General features: G+C 41.5%; 1 protein-coding gene across 2 annotated transcripts in view; it reads right to left on the reverse strand.

Moving 5' to 3' along the window:
- DNAH9 (dynein axonemal heavy chain 9) overlaps window positions 1-19,383 on the reverse strand; it is a 284,846-nt gene that overhangs the window by 214,291 nt on the left and 51,172 nt on the right. For both annotated transcript variants that reach the window (XM_040243337.1, XM_040243338.1), the window contains 3 exons: window positions 12,471-12,606; window positions 9,004-9,200; window positions 8,481-8,905 (listed from right to left, as the gene is read on the reverse strand). In XM_040243337.1, the coding sequence (XP_040099271.1) occupies window positions 8,481-8,905; window positions 9,004-9,200; window positions 12,471-12,606 (758 nt within the window). The remainder of the gene's footprint in view (window positions 1-8,480; window positions 8,906-9,003; window positions 9,201-12,470; window positions 12,607-19,383) is intronic.

Below are 19,383 nucleotides of genomic sequence, written 5' to 3' on the forward strand. Positions count from 1 at the left end.
ATTGCCAGGTAAATTCCTTACCACTGATCTAGTAAACTTATTCTGAAACTTGAAAAATGAGTAAGTTTTTAAAAATGAATTTCAGCAAAGAATGAGAATGTATTAAAATGAGTAAGCAAAATTGTAAAATAACCAAATATAAGATCTAAAACTGGGAAGTATAATGAAAATTTAAAGCTCAATGAATGGATTAAACAGGAGATTCAGAAAAACTAAAAGAGAGAATTAGACTGCTGTTTGAAAAAAGTGGATGAAACTGGAGCCGATTATACAGAGTGAAGTAAGCCAGAAAGAAAAACACCAATACAGTATACTAACACATATATATGGAATTTAGAAAGATGGCAATGATGACCCTGTATGCAGGACAGCAAAAAAGACACAGATGTGTATAGTGGACTTTTGGACTCAGTGGGAGAGGGAGAGGGTGAGATGATTTGGGAGAATGGCATTGAAACATGTATAATATCATGTAAGAATCGAATTGCCAGTCTATGTCCGATGCAGGATATGGCACGCTTGGGGCTGGTATGCAGGGATGACCCAGAGAGATGTTGTGGGGAGGGGGATGGGAAGGGGGTTCATGTTTGGGAACGCATGTACACCCATGGTGGATTCATGTCAATGTATGGCAAAACCAATACAGAATTGTAAAGTAAAATAAAAAAATAAAAAAATAAAAAATAAAAAGAAAAGAAAGAAAAAAGTGGAGAAGTTATTCAACTGCAGTGAAGAAAGACAAAAAAAAAAATGAAAACTATGAAAACTGTTCAAAGACATGGGGGATATTTAAAAGTGCAATAAGAGGGCCAAAAAGCTATAATAGAGAGAATGGGCAAGAAGCAATCTTTGAGGACATCCTGACTGAGAATTTCCTAGAATTAATGAAAGACACCAAATATAATATCATGGAAGCGCAACTACTCAAGGTGAAATTAAGATTTTTTTAAAACCCTGCATAAGTACTTCAATATGAATCTGCAGATTACCAGAAATGAAAAAGAAAATATTAAAATTAGCTGAAGAGCAAAGACAGAATTTTATTAAAAAAAAAAAAGTCTAGGCTGGTGGACCATACAAGACCAAAAATGAACCCAGGACACAATGGAATAATATTTTCAATAAATTTACTAAAAGTATGTTATCCTAGAATTCTCTCTTCTACAAATGGATTTTTCTTAAGAATGAAGGCAAAATACATGTATTTTCAGACAAAGAAAGAATGAGAGTTTCACCAAAAGAACCTTTTAATGAGCCTTCTAATGGCTGTACTTCAGAGAGCATGTCAGTAATGTAGGAAGATGGAATGAGCAAAGATGTTGGTAAATTTTAATAAACAGTTAGTGTATAAAAATAAAGTATAATTTGTGGAATTTAGATAAGTAATAGAGTACAATTGAAATTAGTTGGAATTATAGGAAATAATTTGATGGATAAACAAGTGAGATCAAGCTATTCTGAAGTCCTTGGATTGGTTGTGAAGAAAGTAACAGTACTGATTAGTTTATTTCTTTTAAGAATGTTTTTAAGAATAGCTATGGTTAACTATTAGAACAGAAGACTTAGATAGCACAACATCCAAATTAGTAGAAGGGAAAAAATGGAATAGGAAAAAGGAAAAAGGAAAGAAAACATGAAAAAAAAAATTCAATCCAAAAGCAGGCAAGAAAAATAAAAAGAACAAATAAAAGCTCACAATAAAATGGTACAAATGAATTCAAATATAGCACAATAGACATTAATGAGGAAAACCCTCCAGTTAAAAGAAAGCTATTAAGGTAGATAAAACATTTAGTTCCATGCCAATTATGAAGCTCTCCTCTAATACAAAAGCACAGGAAGATCAAAAGCCAGAGGGTAAGGTAAGAGACACCAGGCAAATGTCACACAAAGGAAAGCGGTTTCGTTATATTAATACAAGACAAAACACACTTTAACACAAGAAATATAGCCAGTGATAAAAGATTTTTAATGTGTGGCTAAAATATTCAATTTTCCAGGAAGATACAAAAAGTCAAACTCTGTATGATCATATAACATAAAATAAATGAAACAGTAAGGGATAGAAGTACAAGAAGTTGACACTCTACCATCAAAGTGGAAGATTTTTTAACAGTTATTTCAGTAATTGATAAATTAAGCAGACCAAAAAAAATGGCAGTGAGGTTGCAGTGGATTTGAAGAAAACAAGTTTGATCCAATAGGCATGCACAGAACATTATATCCAACAGTTATACAATACATATCCTTTTAAAATGTGCACAGAATATTTATAAAAACTGACCAAATTCAACAAATTTCAGAAGCCTTATATTACGTATATCACTTTATCTGACTGCAATGGAATTGTTAGAAATTAATAACAGAAATGTAACTAGAAGAATCCATGTTTTAAGATTTTAAAAGTATAAGCATATCTTAATGGATATTAAAAATATTTAGAGCTTTATTATAAAGAAAATCTACATACTAAGACCTGTGAGATGTAGATAAAATTGTACTTAGAAGGGAATTTATAACTTTAAGTGTTACATTAAAAAAGATGAATAAGCAAAGCACACATCTTAAGTTAGTCAAAGGACAGAAAATAAACCCAAAGAAAGTAGAAGGAAATAATAAACACATAAGAAAGACTTAGCAAAATAAAAATCAAATTATAATAAGTAAGATCAACGGGTTCATCAGGTAACTCTTTGTAAATCACTTGGAAGATTAATTAAGAAGCCAGAAAGCCCAATAGAAATGAATAGAAATCTAAAGAGGAACATCCCTAATATCAGGGAGGCCTGACGTGCTGGATTCATGGGGTCGCAAAGAGTCGGACACGACTGAGCGACTGAACTGAACTGAACTGAACTGAAGAGAATAATACAAATTTCATGACAATAATAATACACCCTAGAAAAATATGACTTAGGAATAGAACTTAATATATTTTCTATAAACATTAGAAAAATTACAGGTAACAATCCTGCCACAAAGAAAACACCAAGCCAGATGGTCCAATAGGAGATTTAAATCAAACTTTCAAGGATCAGCGAATTTCAATCTTACACCAACTCTTACAGAGAATAAACAAGAAGGATTACTTCCTAACACATTTTAGGAAGCTAGCAAAACCACAGAGCAAGATCAGACAAAGACAATATAGAAAGGGAAAACTGAAAGCCAGTTTCAGCAAACACAGACATGTCAGTGCTATATAAAATATCTGCAAATAAAACCAACAAATGGATATACGGAAAAAGACAATATTTTGTGTTTGGCTTATCTTAGTAACGATAGATTGGTCAGTATTAGAAACCAAAAAATATATTCACAACTTTAACATATTGAGGGAAAAAAACACAGAATTATGTTAATGGAGTTAGAAAAGGCTCTCGAGAAAATGTTATAACCATTTATGCTAAATCCTCTTAACAAATAGAAGTTTACATCTTTAATCAGATAAAGAGAATCCATAAAAAAAAAAAAAACTCACAGAATATTGTACCATGTAATGAAATGTTGAAAGTATCCCCTTCAAGATCAGGAACAAGACAAGGACTTATTATCACTTTATCCAATATTATACTGACAATCCTAGTCAGGCTGATCAGATAAATAGTGATAAATGCATTAAAAAAAACGGGAAGGAAAAAATAAAATTTCCATAAATTTGTAGATGATGATTATATACATGGGAAATCCCAAAGAGTACACAAATAAATTGTTAGAATTAACAAGCTACTTAGTAGAGCTCCTTGATACAAAATCAATGTACAAAAATCAATTCATTTCTGTGGAAAATAGGATTCTGAAATATGATTTATCCTAGGAAACAAAAAATAAAATATTAAGGAATAAATCTTAAGATGTGACAATGCTTTTAAAGGTAATGATTATAAAATTTCATTGAAAGACATTAAAGAAGATAAAGAGTGAGATAATATGTTCTTCAGTTCAGTTCAGTCGCTCAGTCGTGTCCGACTCTTTGCGACCCCGTGAATTGCAGCACGCCAGGCCTCCCTGTCCATCACCAACTCCCGGAGTTCACTCAGACTCACGTCCATTAGGCATACTCAATACTATGAAGAAGAAAATTCTACTATAGTCATGGCAAATATAATCGAAATCTCAATGGAATCTTTTCTTCTACAAACTGATTTTTAATGTATATAAAATAGTAAGGGCCAAGAATTGTTGAGACATCCCTAATGAGACTGAAAAACGTGGGGACTCCACTGCTAGATGTCAAGATTTATTGTTGTAGTTCAGTCGCTAAGTTGTATCTGACTCTTTTCCGCCCCATGGACTATAGCCTTCCAGGCTCCTCCGTCCATGGGATTTCCCAGTCAAGAATACTGGAGTGGGTTACCATTTCCTTCTCCAGGGAATCTTCCTGACCCAGGGATCAAACCCGAATCTCCTGCATTGGCAGGGAGATTCTTTGCCACTGAGCCACCTAGGAAGCTAAGATTTATTACAGAGCTATGATAATTAGGACAGTTTCATATTAAGACAGGGGATATAGGAGAGTATCAGAGAAGACGATGGCACTCCACTCCAGTACTCTTGCCTGGAAACTCCCATGGATGGAGGAGCCTGGTAGGCTGCAGTCCATGGGGTCGCAAAGAGTCGGACACGATTGAGCGACTTCACTTTTCCCTTTCATGCACTGGAGAAGGGAATGGCAACCCACTCCAGTGTTCTTGCCTGGAGAATCCCAGGGACGGGGGAGCCTGGCGGGCTGCCTTCTATGGGGTCGCACAGAGTCGGACACGACTGAAGCAACTTAGCAGCAGCAGCAGCATGGAGAGTATCACTAGGATCTCAGGACAAGAAAGGGTTGTTTAACAAGAGAAAAGACGACAACACAGGGGAAAAGATGAACACATCTGGTTACATAAAAATGAACCCTTCATCAAAATATACCATAAATGCAGAGGGGAGACCGGCTGCAAAATGGGAGACTAAATCTGCAATATATACAGCTACCAAAGAATTAAAATATGTGTTACTTCCAAATATGAAAAAGGAAAAGATATAGTCCAATAAAAAATGGTCAAGAGCTATGAATAACCAAAGAAGAGGAAACACAATGACTCATCCAAAAGCACAGAAAGCTGAGCTACTTTATTCATAGAGTAATGTAAAATATTTATCACCATGAGATACCACTAAGTTTCCACCAGAAGGGCCAGCACTAAACAGTTTGTATCAAAAGATGTCCAGGATGTGGGGCTACAGGAATCTTCACACATGGCTGAGGCACCTGGCAGAGAGCAGGCATTACATGCAGTGACCCAGCAATTCCACTCTCAGGCATATACCCTAGAGGGATGCTGGCTTGAATACACTGTGATATCTGTAGAAGAGAACTCATCGCAGTCCTGTGGTATGAAACCATCTGAACCAGCCATGTCAAGCACTGAATGGATAGATAAACTGTGGCATATTCAGATGATGTGATACTCTGTAGCAGGGAAAATAAAGGAGCTACTGCTACACTCTCAACGTGGATGAATCTCAAGCATCAATGCTGAGAGAGAGAGACAGGACACAGAGAGATATACAGTCATACAACATTGTTTCATTTTTATAGCTTTAAAATGCAAATCTCAATATATGTATATCTGTGTGTACAAATATATATACACATATATGCATATATAAGTCATGAAAAAAGAATTAGATTACATTTAGGGCAGGGCTAACAACTGGCAGGGAGGAAGAGGGATTTAATCAGGGAAGAGTCCATAAGGGAATTTTATTTTTCACACTGTTTAAAACTTAACTTTTATTTTTTTTACACGTTTAATTTTGTATTGTAGTATAGGAAATGGCAATCCACTCCAGTATTCTTGCCTGTAGAATCCCATGGACAGAGGAGCCTGACAGGCTACAGTCCATGGGGTCACAAATAGTCGGACACGACCGAGCGACTAACACACACTATAGTCAATTAACAATGCTGTGATAGTTTCAGTGAACAGCAAAGGGGCTCAGCTGCATATATACATGTATCCATTCTTCCTCAAACTCCCCTCTCATCCAGGCTGCCACATAACATTGAGCAGAGTTCCTATACAGTAGGTCCTTGTTGGTTATCCATTTTAAATACGGCAGTGCATACAAGTTCTTCCATAAGGGAATATTAAAATGTAGCTAATGTCCTGTTTCTTCACTGGATAAGGAAAATCTGAGTATTTGTTTTAATATTTTTCTCTAAATGTTATGTATATTACATTTTATAATAAAACTTCTTGAAGAGAGAGGACGGAAGACAGAAAAAGTATAGGGATCAAGTATAGAGATCCTTTTGAGGAACTGTGCTGTGAAGTAGGGTACACAGAAAGGGGGCCATAGCGGAAGGACTCCTGGGATGGTATTCCTTTCTTTCTTTCTTTTTTCTTTTTTTACGAGGCTGGATAGGACAATATATTTGCATGATGGGGAGAATGAATGAAGGGAGAGTTTAAGGAGGTCAGTCTTCGAGTAGATAAGAAGAAGAAGGCTACAGTTAGAAAAGCAGCTTATTCACGGTAAGAAAAGAGGTAGGTGAACGTACGGCTTCAAATGCAGGTAGGTTGGTAGATTTATTGGTGAAAAGCTGAGTGAGTTCTCTGGTGATTGGTTCTATTTTCCAGGGAAATGAGAGGTGAGTCTAAAAGGGCAGACAAGATATTTGAGGTTTAAGGGAAGAGAGGGAAAAAAGCACCTGGAGGAGTCGGGAAGCATACGTGAAAATGTTCAGGGCTTGCTTGAGGTTTATGTTCATAAATTTAACCTGAGATTGGTCAGAACACTGGTGTGTTTCTCCTTCATCAGGATGAATTGCTCAGGTACAGACGTGGAGTGCTGAGTTCAGACAGTCGGGGTTTTACAAGGTGGGGACAGGGCTGGGGAGCAACGGTGATAAACACCGAGCCGTCCTGATCAAGTGTTGGGAATAGTGGGCTGGAAACACTGACAGGTCAGAAGAAGTTTGCACAGCAGTGCTGCCAAGTAAGAGAGCTGGAAAGACCCCAGGTGGTGGTCAGGGGACAGCATGCTTCATCCTGAGAGTTTGAAGGGGAAGCCATGAATTTGCTCACCTTTCCCTCCACTCCACCAAGAGCACAGCACAGAACAGGGGGGCAGGGAGGGAAAGGCATTGGAGAGAGAGGTCGAGAAAACAAGAGGCAGGTGTGATGAAGACACCCTGTGGATGCTGAGTCACTGAGGATGATTATCAGCAGAAGGACAGGAGAGGGGGACTGAGCCAGACAACGTGACCCTCAACAAAGGGGCGGCATGACTAAGAGCTTGGCCAGTGACTGCAGCCGAGACAGGTGGCAGTTGGTACCGTCTGGTAGAACTCAGTGGAGATGGTAATTTTGAGAGAGGACAGGGGTGGAAGAGTCTGGAGGCCACACTGAAGGGCAAGTGTATCTCATCTACCTGTAGGCCCAGCAGTAGGCTTTGAGAGTCTAGTGTTGGGCTGGTGGAGTTGGGAGGGGGTCCAAGTCCATGGGGGAACAGGCAGACTTTCAGATCCAGTCAGTTGCACAGCTAGAGTTCTGAGAAGGACAATGTTTGGGAGGAAGCAGAAGGTAGTATTCATCACAGGACAAGTCCACCCAGGAGAAACGCCCTCTTCATTTGTCTGTCAGGGGATCACTGACTTCCTCAAAAGCCAGCACTCTATTGCTCATGTTCTATGGGAACACCTGGTCTTCAAGGTCACACCCATGCTCAACCCTGATGGTGTCTACCGGGGCAATTACAGGGGCTCTCTGATGGCATTCAACCTGAACCATCACTGGCTGGATCCCTCTCCCTGTGCCCACCCCACCCTGCATGGGGTGAAGCAGCTTATCACCCAGATGTACCAAGCCCCAGAGCCGCAACTACTGACGCCTGCACACCTGCTCTGCCACAAGAGAAGCCACTGCAGTGAGAAGCCCTCATACTGCAGCCGGAGAGCAGCCCCCACTCTCCGCAACTAGAGAAAAACCCCGCACAGCAGTGAAGACCCAGCACTGCCACAAATAAATAAAATTATAAGGAAAAAAAAAGGCATCAGGGGCGTGTAGGTTTAGGGACTTCCATCCTGCACAGCTGGATAATCTGAGACAAGGAGTAAATGGGAGAAATAAAATCTAAGAGGCCCATTAGACACCCTCTGCTTCTCAGGCTTAAAGAGATTTCGCAGTCAGAGTTGTGCAGGGAGGGTTGACCTGCTATTATTGTCTCGAACAGTATTTACTGCGTACTGAGTGCCTTTTGGACACTGGGCGCCGGATAGAAAACAAAACAGGAAGAGGCCAGGCCTGATGGACAAACGAGAGGACAGGACTAAAGTTACTGCTGGTGTCCAAAAGCTTGGAACCTCCATCTAGCTGTTCTAACTTTTCACTTAACCAATGAACATATGAGGGGAAATGTCAAATCGACTGAAAACATGGTGTTCGCGACAGCCCAGGAAGCTGGAAGAAAAGCTAGAAGGACCCTGTTACCTGTGTGTGACATGGTCCACTAGATGCTGTTTGAACATGAGGCTCCACTTTTTGATTATATTCAGCAGAGACGCTTTAAAGGGCCGCGCGTCGATCTTCATCCAGCTGTCAAACACCTGGACGGGCTCCAGCCTGCACACATCCTCATGGAGCTTCTCGTAGGAGTCAATCTGCGCCCTGAACTGATGCAGGAGGGGAGGATTCTCTGGGATGCCGTCCTCGGCGTGGGCTTCCATCTCCTCGGCTGTGAGCACGCGCCCGTACAACAGAAACTGGCCCAGAGCCTCCTTCCGGTCCTCCGTGTAGAGGTAGGAATACTGGCTGAGGGTGCTCCGATAGTCGCCGCAGAGGGCCATCATGGCCTGTACCCGCCCCATCAGCTCGGCCCGCAGGCCCGCCAGGTCAGCCCTGGCCTCCAAGTCCACCTGGGGGAGCAAGATGGCAATGGAAGGGTGACATTAGCATTTCACAGGGGCCTTCAGGTCTGGTGGGAGGGCAGGCGAGATGCTCGCAGAGCCAGTACCTGATAGTGGGGAGAGCCGTTCTCAGGAGAAAGCCGGGGCACCAAGGATGCTATGCTAAAGATGCTGGTGACGAGACCCTCCACCAGGTCATAGAAGCCGCCCTTCACGCCAGGCTCCAGCGACGGACGGAAAACCAGTTCTGGGATAGCTAAGCTCAGCTGGGCTTCAAATATCGGGGTGAGTCCTGCCTTACATTCTGAAATACAAAGAAAACAAACAGAAGAGAGTGTGTAAGTGGCAAAAATACACTGATTTGAAAGCTCTCTGAGCGTTTCTTTCCTTTAGAGTTGCTGTTCCGGTCTGAGGAAACAGAATTATAAACTTTGCTAAAACCCCAGAAAAGGTGAAGGTGGCAGTCCTGCAGCGTTGATCAACAGGGGGACGGACCGCTGGCATTTTGAACAGGCTAATTCCCTGTCCATGGCCGTCCTGGAATTGCTGTTGTTGTTGTTCAGCTGATCAGCCGTGTCCCACTCTGTGACCCCATGGACTGCAGCACCCCAGGCTTCCCTGTTCTCTACTATCTCCTGAATTTTGCTCAAATTCATGTTCATTGAGTCGATGATGCCATCCAACCATCTCATCCTCTGTTGTCCCCTTATCCTCCTGCTCTCAATCTTTCCCAGCATCAAGGTCTTTTCCAATGAGTTGGCTCTTCACATCAGGTGGCTAAAATATTGGAGCTTTGGCATCAGGGCATGGCAGGGCATTTACTCTCCTTGTCCTCAGAGGGCACGTCCTGTGACTGATCAACCCAAGCCAGAATGCTTCCATGTTCCCAAAGCTTCCCATGGGGCAGTACGGCCTCTGGTTGAGAAGGTGTTGGTTTTGCAAAGCCAGCTTCTTAGAAGCGGCGGACATCATCCTGAGCACAAACGAGGCAATTCCATCGGCAGCCACTAGGGGAACAAGGGTGTGCTTGTCCAAGGTCGTGTAGGCTTGGGAAAAAAGGGCAGTCACAATCCCTCCCCATCTGCTCCTTTTCTGTAAAAACAGGACTTGTTTTAATTCTGTAGTCCTGCAGTGATAAAATTTTTAAAAACAGTATAAATAATTAACAAATCCCTGATTACTTGCTAGACTAAACTGCCTTGCTAAATTTAAATCAAAATATAATATGGAACAAGATGTTCCAAGTACAAGATAAATGCTTAGACTCTTATTAATAACCACTTATTTTCTTATTCATATATATTTTAGGTAAGAAGTGGATTTATTTCTTTAATTTTTTTAATTGGAGGATAATCACTTTACAATGCTGTGTTGGCTTCTGCCATACAACAACACAAATCAGTCATAATTATATATATATATCTCCCCTCCCTCATGAACCTCCCTCTTCTCAAGAAGTAGCTCTATTTAGAGAGAAATACAGTCCACAGACAGAGTTGGGACCTTTGCAGAAGGCGAGTGCTGTGTGCTCAGTTGCTTCAGCCGTATCTCTTTGTCGCCCTGTGGACTGCAGCCCACCAGGCTGCTCCGTCCACAGGATCCTCCAGGCAAGAATACTGGAGTGGGTTGCTGCGCCCTCCTCCAGGGGATCTTCCTGACCCAGGGATCGAACCCGCATCTGTTACATCTGCTGCTTGGCAAGCGGGTTCTTGACGACTAGCGCCATCTGGAAAACTCCACAGGAGACCATGATCCCTATGTCAGATGCAATACCAACACAATTACTGTACCAACTGGATGGCCCTGGTGGCTCCACACCCTTGGCACAAGCGAATCTCTGTAAGAGTTGAGAAAAGGAAGAATGTTTCCAGATGGAGTGGGTAGCAGTTAACCCAGGCAAGGTCTGGATTCTGAGAGGTGGCTGGGAAGCCAGACCAAGCCATGGGAATGGCACTAACCGGTTTGCCCAAGTGTGAGAGGTGGAGATGGTAAGATGGACCAGGTGACTGAAGTTGTCCAGCTGGGCGATGGTGAAGGGTCACGGCGGCTTTCCTCTTAGAGGCTGTTCTCTCAGGCTCCTTCACCTCCCCTTGATAATCAGCACCTTCTCATTTCAACCGTAGCTCAGGTGGCTACTAAGGCCAGCTCCTGCCCCTTAACTGCCGATGCATTGTGGAGGGCGTGTGTTCCCTTCCTCCTCCTTCCATGGAGGGAAGATGACTTTGGCAACCATCCCCTGTCCTCACCCTCTTGCTCCCTGGCTCTCCTTCCCACGAGTGACACATCAGACAGCCCCGATCCAGAAGGCTGGACAGACACTGACCTGGGGCAAGTCCCTTGTGCAGTGCCCACACTCAAGTGTGGCTGAAGCATCTTCCTAGGACTTCTAGAGGAGAGCTGAGTGACGAGTCTCCGAGCTCCATCAGACGAGGTTGGGTCAGTTCACTAAGATGAGTGCCACTGGCACTGGTCCCTAGGAACCAGCTCTCCAGTCTCGGCACCTGTGTTCACTGCCCAAGGTTCCAGAAGGTGATCTCCCACCTTGTTGACTAGGCCTGAGCCCATTTCCTGCTTCTGTGTCTCCTTGTACTATGAAAGCAGAGACCTTGCCTCTGACCTCAATCACTCCACCTACCAGGACCATGGGGTGGAGCTACCCCAGCGCTGGCCTTGCTCCTCTCTGCATCGTCAGCTTCTTACAGGGGCTGGATACCCAGATCTGGTCTCAGCCTACCTATTCTAACTCTGCATTTAATTTCTCTCCTTGGGTTCTACTCAGCGCCTTAAGCTCTCATCTCGCCTCATACTCACCTCTTCCTTCAGTCTTGCTGAGCATGTCAGAATCTACCAGAATGTGAAAGGTTTAATTCAACTTTATTTTTGAACTCTTCTCCCCTTTCCATCCCATCATTTACTAACCTTTACTACAAAATCTTTGGCCCTGTGTATTGACCATAAATTTGAAGCCCTTAGCTATCTTTTAACAGCTTCAAAGAATGCCCACTGCCTCCTTAATATACCTTTCCCGTCTGAACGCTATCTCATCCCCAGCTTCTTGTCTCTTTTTTTTTTTTTACACAGAAAAACATCTGTTTCTTCTACATAAGCCAGCTGCTACAAACTCCCTGTGTCCTCAAAAGGCCACAGAGATAGAGTGCATTCGGCTTAAACCATGAAATTTACTTATTTATTTTGGCCATGCCATAAGGTGTGTGGGTCTCAGTTCCCCAACCAGGGATCAGACCCAGGCCCCAGACACAGGAAGTGCAAAGTGTTCGCTACTGACTTCCAGGGAAGTCCCTAGAGTAAATCGGCTTTTACGTTTTTACCTTGGCTACGGGTTTCACTGTGTTAGAGCCTGGTTTAGCATCTGGCTTTTGGAGAGGGAGAAGTGTTTTATCTTTGAACAATTTACAGACACAATGCCTTTTCTATTTTACTGTGTACACTTCACAAAATGTTCACACCTTTTGGGAAAAGTCACAGAGCACTCAATGGCACTTCACTGTCACTCAACAGATGCTATGACTATTACCTTCCCAGTAATAACCCACATCCATAAGCCACTAAATACCAGTATTTTCCAGGAGGTACTTGAGGGAACACTCAACGGCAAGAAAGAATCCATCCAGCAACATATCGTCAATGTAGTTGACATAAGTTTTCCAGATACCAGAAGTTGAATCTGCTGAAAAAAGACCCAGGTTTTCCTACAAAATAAAGAAGAGCAGATATAAATCATGTTTAATAATATGCAAGGACCACTCTTATCATCATGAATGGGAATGAAGACAACACAGAGAGAAAAACTGCACCGTTATGAAGAGTCTTCTATTACAGGCAGACCTTGGCTATATTGCGGGTTTGGTTCCAGTCCACAGTAATAAAGCCAATACTGCAATAAAGTCAGTCACACGAAGTTTTTGGTTTCCCAGTTATGTTTACACTATACTTTAGTCTGTTAAGTGTGCAATATTATGTCTATAAACAGAATATTCATATCTTAATTAAAAATACTTTATTGCTAAAAAATGCTGTCTATCACTTGAGCCTTCAGGAAATCATTACCTTTTCACAATAGTATCAAAGACCACAGATACAAAGTATGATGATAATGAAAAAGTTTGAAATATTGTAAGAATTGCCAAAAATTTGACAAGAGAAAAATTGCATGGCTAGACTTTTCTCAGTGCAAGGTTGCAATAAACTATCAATTGAAAAACAAAACAAAAAACAAATGCAGTATCTGTGAAGCACAATGAAATGAGAGATGCCTGTATGTGTGTATCAGATCCATTCCTATCTAATGCATGTAACCCTTGCTTGAAAGGAACACAAAGTTAACCCATGAAGGAAATATGATGTTGCAACCTCTCCCTGAGAAAGGAGGATGGGGTCAGGCTAGGTTCTCAGGAGGGATGCTGACGGATGCAGCGTGTGCCTCATAGATGCTGACTGACACTGCAGAGGAAACTGCATCAGAGCAGAAGGCAGGGTGGGCAGAAGAATGAATACTAAAGGTAGAGAGCATTACAGTTCAAGACATAAGAAATCTAGGTTCAAGCAAGTAAAGCATTTCCTAGAAAAGGAGAAATATTTCTTTCTAAGGAGAAATAAACTGGAGTGAATCCCACCCCTACGTATATATCCAGACAAAGCTCTAATTCGAAACGATCCAGGCACCTCAATGCTCATAGCACCACTATTCACAATAGCCAAGACAGGAAGCAACCTACATGTCCATTGATAGATGAATAGATAAAGAAGATGTGGTGCATATTTATAATGGAATACTACTCAGTCATAACAAAGAATGAAATCATGCCATTTGCAGCAACATGGATGAGCCTAGAGATTATCATACTAAGTGATCTGGGTCAGAAAGAGAAAGACAAATACCATATTATATCACTTATATGTGGAATCTAAAACATGACACAAATGAACTTATCTACAAAACAGAAACAGACTCACAGACACAGAGAAGAGATTTGTGGTTGCCAAGGGGGAGTGGGTGGGGGAAGCATGAATCGGAGTTCAGGGTTAGCAGGTGCAAACTATTATATAGAGGATGGATGAGCAACAGGTCCTACTGTACAGCACAGGGAACTTATTCAGTATCCTGTAATAAACCATAATGCAAAAGAATATGAAATAGAATGTGTACATATAACTGAATCACTCTGCTGTATAGCAGAAACTAACACAACATTGTAAATCAATCATACTTCAATAAAATAAATAGAAAGAGAAATGAGTTGGAGAGTATTGTTGGCATTTAACTAAAAACTTTTTTCATACTGAGTGACTTGGAAAATGCACACACAGAAACAAACACATAGGCCCTCTCTCCTTTTTACATGGTACAGTCTCCGACCTGGCAGTATGGCAAGTATCAGATCAGTTCAGTTCAGTTCAGTCGCTCAGTCGTGTCCGACTCTTTGCGACCCCATGAACTGCAGTATGCCAGGCCTCCCTGTCCATCACCAACTCTCAGAGTTCACTCAAACTCACGCAAACTCACGTCCATCGAGTTGGTGATGCCATCCAGCCATCTCATCCTCTGTCATCCCCTTCTACTCCTGCCCCCAATCCCTCCCAGCATCAGAGTCTTTTCCAATGAGTCAATTCTTTGCATGAGGTGGCCAAAGTACTGGAGTTTCAGCTTTAGCATCATTCCCTCCAAAGAAATCCCAGGGCTGATCTCCTTTAGAATGGACTGGTTGGATCTCCTTGCAGTCCAAGGGACTCTCAAGAGTCTTCCCCAATACCACAGTTCAAAAGCATCAATTCTTCAGCGCTCAGCTTTCTTCACAGTCCAACTCTCACATCCATACATGACCACTGGAAAAACCATAGCCTTGACTAGACGGACCTTTGTGTATAGGTGTCTCATTTATTCACCATCATTTTCATCATTCAGCCTTTTTTACAGTAACTTTCCATTTATCGTATATCTTCAAAGAAAGTGGCTACCACTTTGCAAAAGTAAATTTTCTAGGTGACTCACAATTACCCCTTTAGGAAACACTGCCAGATTGTAAATCTCATTTTTCTGCTTTTAAATGTCAAAACTCTAAAATTTTCTAAAATGCATTCCCTACACCTTTCCTTCTTAAGAATTTTAAAGATTCAGTGGGAGTCCGTCATCTGCAAACGATAGCACAGTGACAATGCAGAGTGGTCCCAGGTGTTACTAAGATGTTCACGTCTGTCTGCTTCTACAGTTAACTTGTAGTTGTTATAACTGCCTTGTAGAGCGGTTCTATATCTTTTCTACTGTCACCATATCAAGATAGCTAACTGTACCTTTCTACATCAAATCTGCTATGGTACAAGGAGCAAATACGTTGGAATTTTCTATAAACCAGGAAGAAATAGCTCAAGTTTCTGATACTAGCTAAGACAGAAGAATGAGCTCAGACTTTCCCTTCTCTACAAACAACTATAGAACTGGATACAATAAATAATTATTTGGGCAACTGGATAACAGTATTGGGATATGATCTTGAAGACAAAGGAAAATTCAAGGTGAGCTTCACAACCACCTGACTTTCTACCTGGAGGCACTCTCCAAAGCATGGCATAAAGAAGTGGACATCAATTAGAGCACCCTTCCTGCTGGACAGAAAAAGACAGAAATTGAGATTTGCTGAGGCTGCTGAGTCCTCTTGGATCTCTGACTGAGCATTAAGCTGTATGTATTTAGGGCAAGATTCTGCAAGGCTAGGCAGAGAACAGTTACTGGAGGCTCTAAGTTGAACGGGTTTGTGAAGGTCATATAGTGCTGGAAAATGTTAGTGTTTTATCAGAAATAATAAAAAGATAACAGATAACCTAGGACTTCAGTTGAGACCCCAGAAATGCAATGCTTTAGGATTAGAGCTCTATTCTAGAGTAAGGCTTCTTTAGACTCTCCTCAAGGAAGCTTAAAATAAGGCTTCAAACAGGATCAAGCTGACCACCAGTGAGTTAACTGCCTACTGAAACAAAACCAATTCTTTAAGGGAAATATAATACCCAGATTACAAAGTGGCATCCAATATGTCTAGAATATAATAAAAAATTACTAGACATGCTGAGAAGCAGGAAAATGTGACATTTAACCAAGAGAGAAAATAATCAGTAAAAACAGACTTAGAAAATAACTGTCATACCAATCCTGGGATGTTTATTCCTTAGACTTATTTTATGAGAAAAAAATAAACTTCCTTCACATTAAAAAAGACTCAGAAAATAAAATAGATGTTGGAATTAGTAGATGAGAATGATATAATTTGATTAAAAACTCCTCAAACTTGGTGAAAAACAGATAAAAATATCACAAACTTCAAGCAGCCTGAATACAAAGAAAAGTAATTTATGCACATCATGGTTAAATGAAAAAGATACAAAGAATTTATTTTAAAAAATCTATTTAGAATCCTATTGAAAGTCGCCTGAGAAAAACAATACATTACATATAAAGGGACAAAGATATACATTGTGCTGGCTTCTCATCATAAAGTTTGGAGGATAGAAGATTATGAAATGATTTCCAAAAGGAAAACAGAACTGTCTACACAGAATTTTATATTCTGTGAAACTCTTTTTCAAAAACAAAGGTGAAAGAAGGACACTTGCAGATAAACAAAAACTGAGAGATTGTGTCATCACCAGATCTGAACTGCAAGAAATACTAAAGGAAGTTTTTTGGGCCAAAGAGAAATGAGCATAGATGTTAACTCAATTTCCGCAGAAGTGAAAAACAAGCCTGGAAATGGTGGCTATGTGGGTAAATACAAAACACGATGAAGATTTCCCCCCAAAGTTTTTAAAACACAAAATTACAATATTCTACTGTGGGTTATATCTTATACACACACATGCGCATACACAGGAACACTGCAAAAGACGGCCGGGCACTCTGAATTGTTGCCAGCTTCCCATGGGCGCTGGGTGCTGTGATAGCTCACTTCAGTCACGTCCGACTCTTTGCTCATTCATTGTTCATTCTAGCTTCAGTAACTGGTAGAACAAATAGAGGAAAAAACTGAGGAGTCACACAGATGACCTGCACGATACTATCGGCCACTTTGAACTAGCTGATATTTTAGAGAACACTGCACCCAGCATTTAAAGAATAAACATACTGTCAATTGCATAAGTAACATCTAGTAAGACAGACCATGAAGAAAAGTGAAAGTGTTAGTTGTTCAGCTGTCTGACTCTCTGTGACCCCATGGACTGTAGCCTGCCAGAGTCCTCTGTCCAAAGAATTCTCCAGGCAAGAATACTGGAGTGGGTAGCAATTCCCTTCTCCAAGGGATCTTCCCAACCCAGGGATCAAACCTCAGTCTCCCGCATTGCAGGTAGACTTTTCACTGTCTGAGCCATCAGGGAAGCCCAAGATAGACTATAGTCTAAATCATACAACAAGAATTGATGAATTCCTAATAACTGAAATTTAACAGTTTAAAACAAAATCATAATATTCTATTGTGGGGTATATCTTATACACACACATGCATATAACCAGCAGCACTGCAAAAGATGGCCAGGCAGTTTGAATTGCTGCCAGGTTCCCACCTGTGCTGTGTGTTTCCTCTGCCTACAGTGGAATTACACAGTATCAATTTCATTAAGCTACCAGGTGGTAGCTTACTTTGAGCAAAGTAATGCTCAAAATTCTCTAAGCCAGGCTACAACAGTATGTGAACCGTGAACTTCCAGATGTTCAAACTGGGTTTAGGAAAGGCAGAGGAACCAGAGATCAAATTGCCAACATCCATTGGATCACTGAAAAAGAAAAAGAGTTCTAGAAAAACATCGACTTCTGCTTAGTTGACTATGCCAAAGCCTTTGACTGTGTGGATCACAACAAACTGTGGAAAATTCTTCAAGAGATGGGAATAACAGACCACCTGACCTGCCTCCTGAGAAATCTGTATGCAGGTCAAGAAGCTACAGTTAAAACTGGCCATGGAACAACAGACTGGTTCCAGATTGGGAAAGGAGTACGTCAAGGCTGTATATTGTCACCCTGCTTATTTAACTTATATGCAGAGTAAATCATGAGAAACACTGGGCTGGAGGAAGCACAAGCTGGAATCAAGATTGCCGGGAGAAATATCAATAACCTCAGATATGCAGATGACACCATACTTGTGGCAGAAAGCGAAGAACTAAAGAGCCTCTTGATGAAAGTGAAAGAGGAGAGTGAAAAAGTTGGCTTAAAACTCAACATTCAGAAAACTAAGATCATGGCATCTGGTCCCATCACTTCATAGCAAATAGATGGAAAAAGAAAGGAAACAGTGAGAGACTTTATTTTGGGGGACTCCAAAATCACTGCCAACCTAGACTGCATATTAAAAAGCAGAGACATTACTTTGTCAACAAAGGTCCATCTAGTCAAGGCTATGGTTTTTCCAGTGGTCATGTATGGATGTGAGAGTTGGACTATAAAGAAAGCTGAGTGCAGAAGAATTGATGCTTTTGAATTGTGGTGCTGGAGAAGACTCTTGAGAGTCCCTTGGACTGCAAGGAGATCCAACCAGTCCATCCTAAAGGAGATCAGTCCTGGATGTTCATTGGAAGGACTGATGTTGAAGCTGAAACTCCAATACTTTGGCCACCTGTGCGAAGAGCTGACTCACTTGAAAAGACCCTGATGCTGGGAAAGATTGAGGGCAGGAGGAGAAGGGGATGACAGAGGATGAGATGGTTGGATGGCATCACTGACTCAATGGACATGTGTTTGGGTAGATTCCGGGAGTTGGTGATGGACGGGGAGGCCTGGCATGCTGTGGTCCATGGGGTCGCAAAGAGTCAGACAAGACTGAGCGACTGAACTGAACTGAAAATCACTGCAGATGGTGACTGCAGCCATGAAATAAAAAACTTTCTCCTTGGAAGAAAAGTTATGGCCAACCTAGACAACATATTAAAAAGCAGAGACATTACTTTGCCAACAAATGTCCATCTAGTCAAAGCTTTTCCAGTAGCTTTTCCAAAGGTTTTTCTAGTAGTCATGTATGGATGTGAGAGTTGGACTGTGAAGAAAGCTGAGCACCGAAGAATTGATGCTTTTGAACTGTGGTGTTGGAGAAGACTCTTGAGAGTCCCTTGGACTGCAAGGAGATCCAACCAGTCCATCCTAAAGGAGATCAGTTCTGAATATTCATTGGAAGGCATGCTGCCGTCCATTGGGTCGCAAAGAGTCGGACAAGACTGAGCAGTTGCTCAGTGAAGTGAACTGAACCCAGGTGGTGGAGGTGGTTTAATCCCTGAATTGTCTCCAACTCTTCGAGACCCCATGGACTGTAGCCCACCAGCTTCCTCTGTCCATAGGATCTCCCAGGCAAGAATACTGGAGTGGGTTGCCATTTCATTCTCCAGGGGATCTTCCTGACCCAGGGATCAAACCTGCATCTCCTATGCATTGCAGGCCAATTCTTTACCACTGAACCACCTGGAAAGCCTAAGCTATCCAGAGAAGTTCCAAA

This window comes from Oryx dammah, unplaced genomic scaffold (assembly GCF_014754425.2).
Source record: "Oryx dammah isolate SB20612 unplaced genomic scaffold, SCBI_Odam_1.1 HiC_scaffold_8, whole genome shotgun sequence".
Classification (NCBI taxonomy): domain Eukaryota; kingdom Metazoa; phylum Chordata; class Mammalia; order Artiodactyla; family Bovidae; genus Oryx; species Oryx dammah.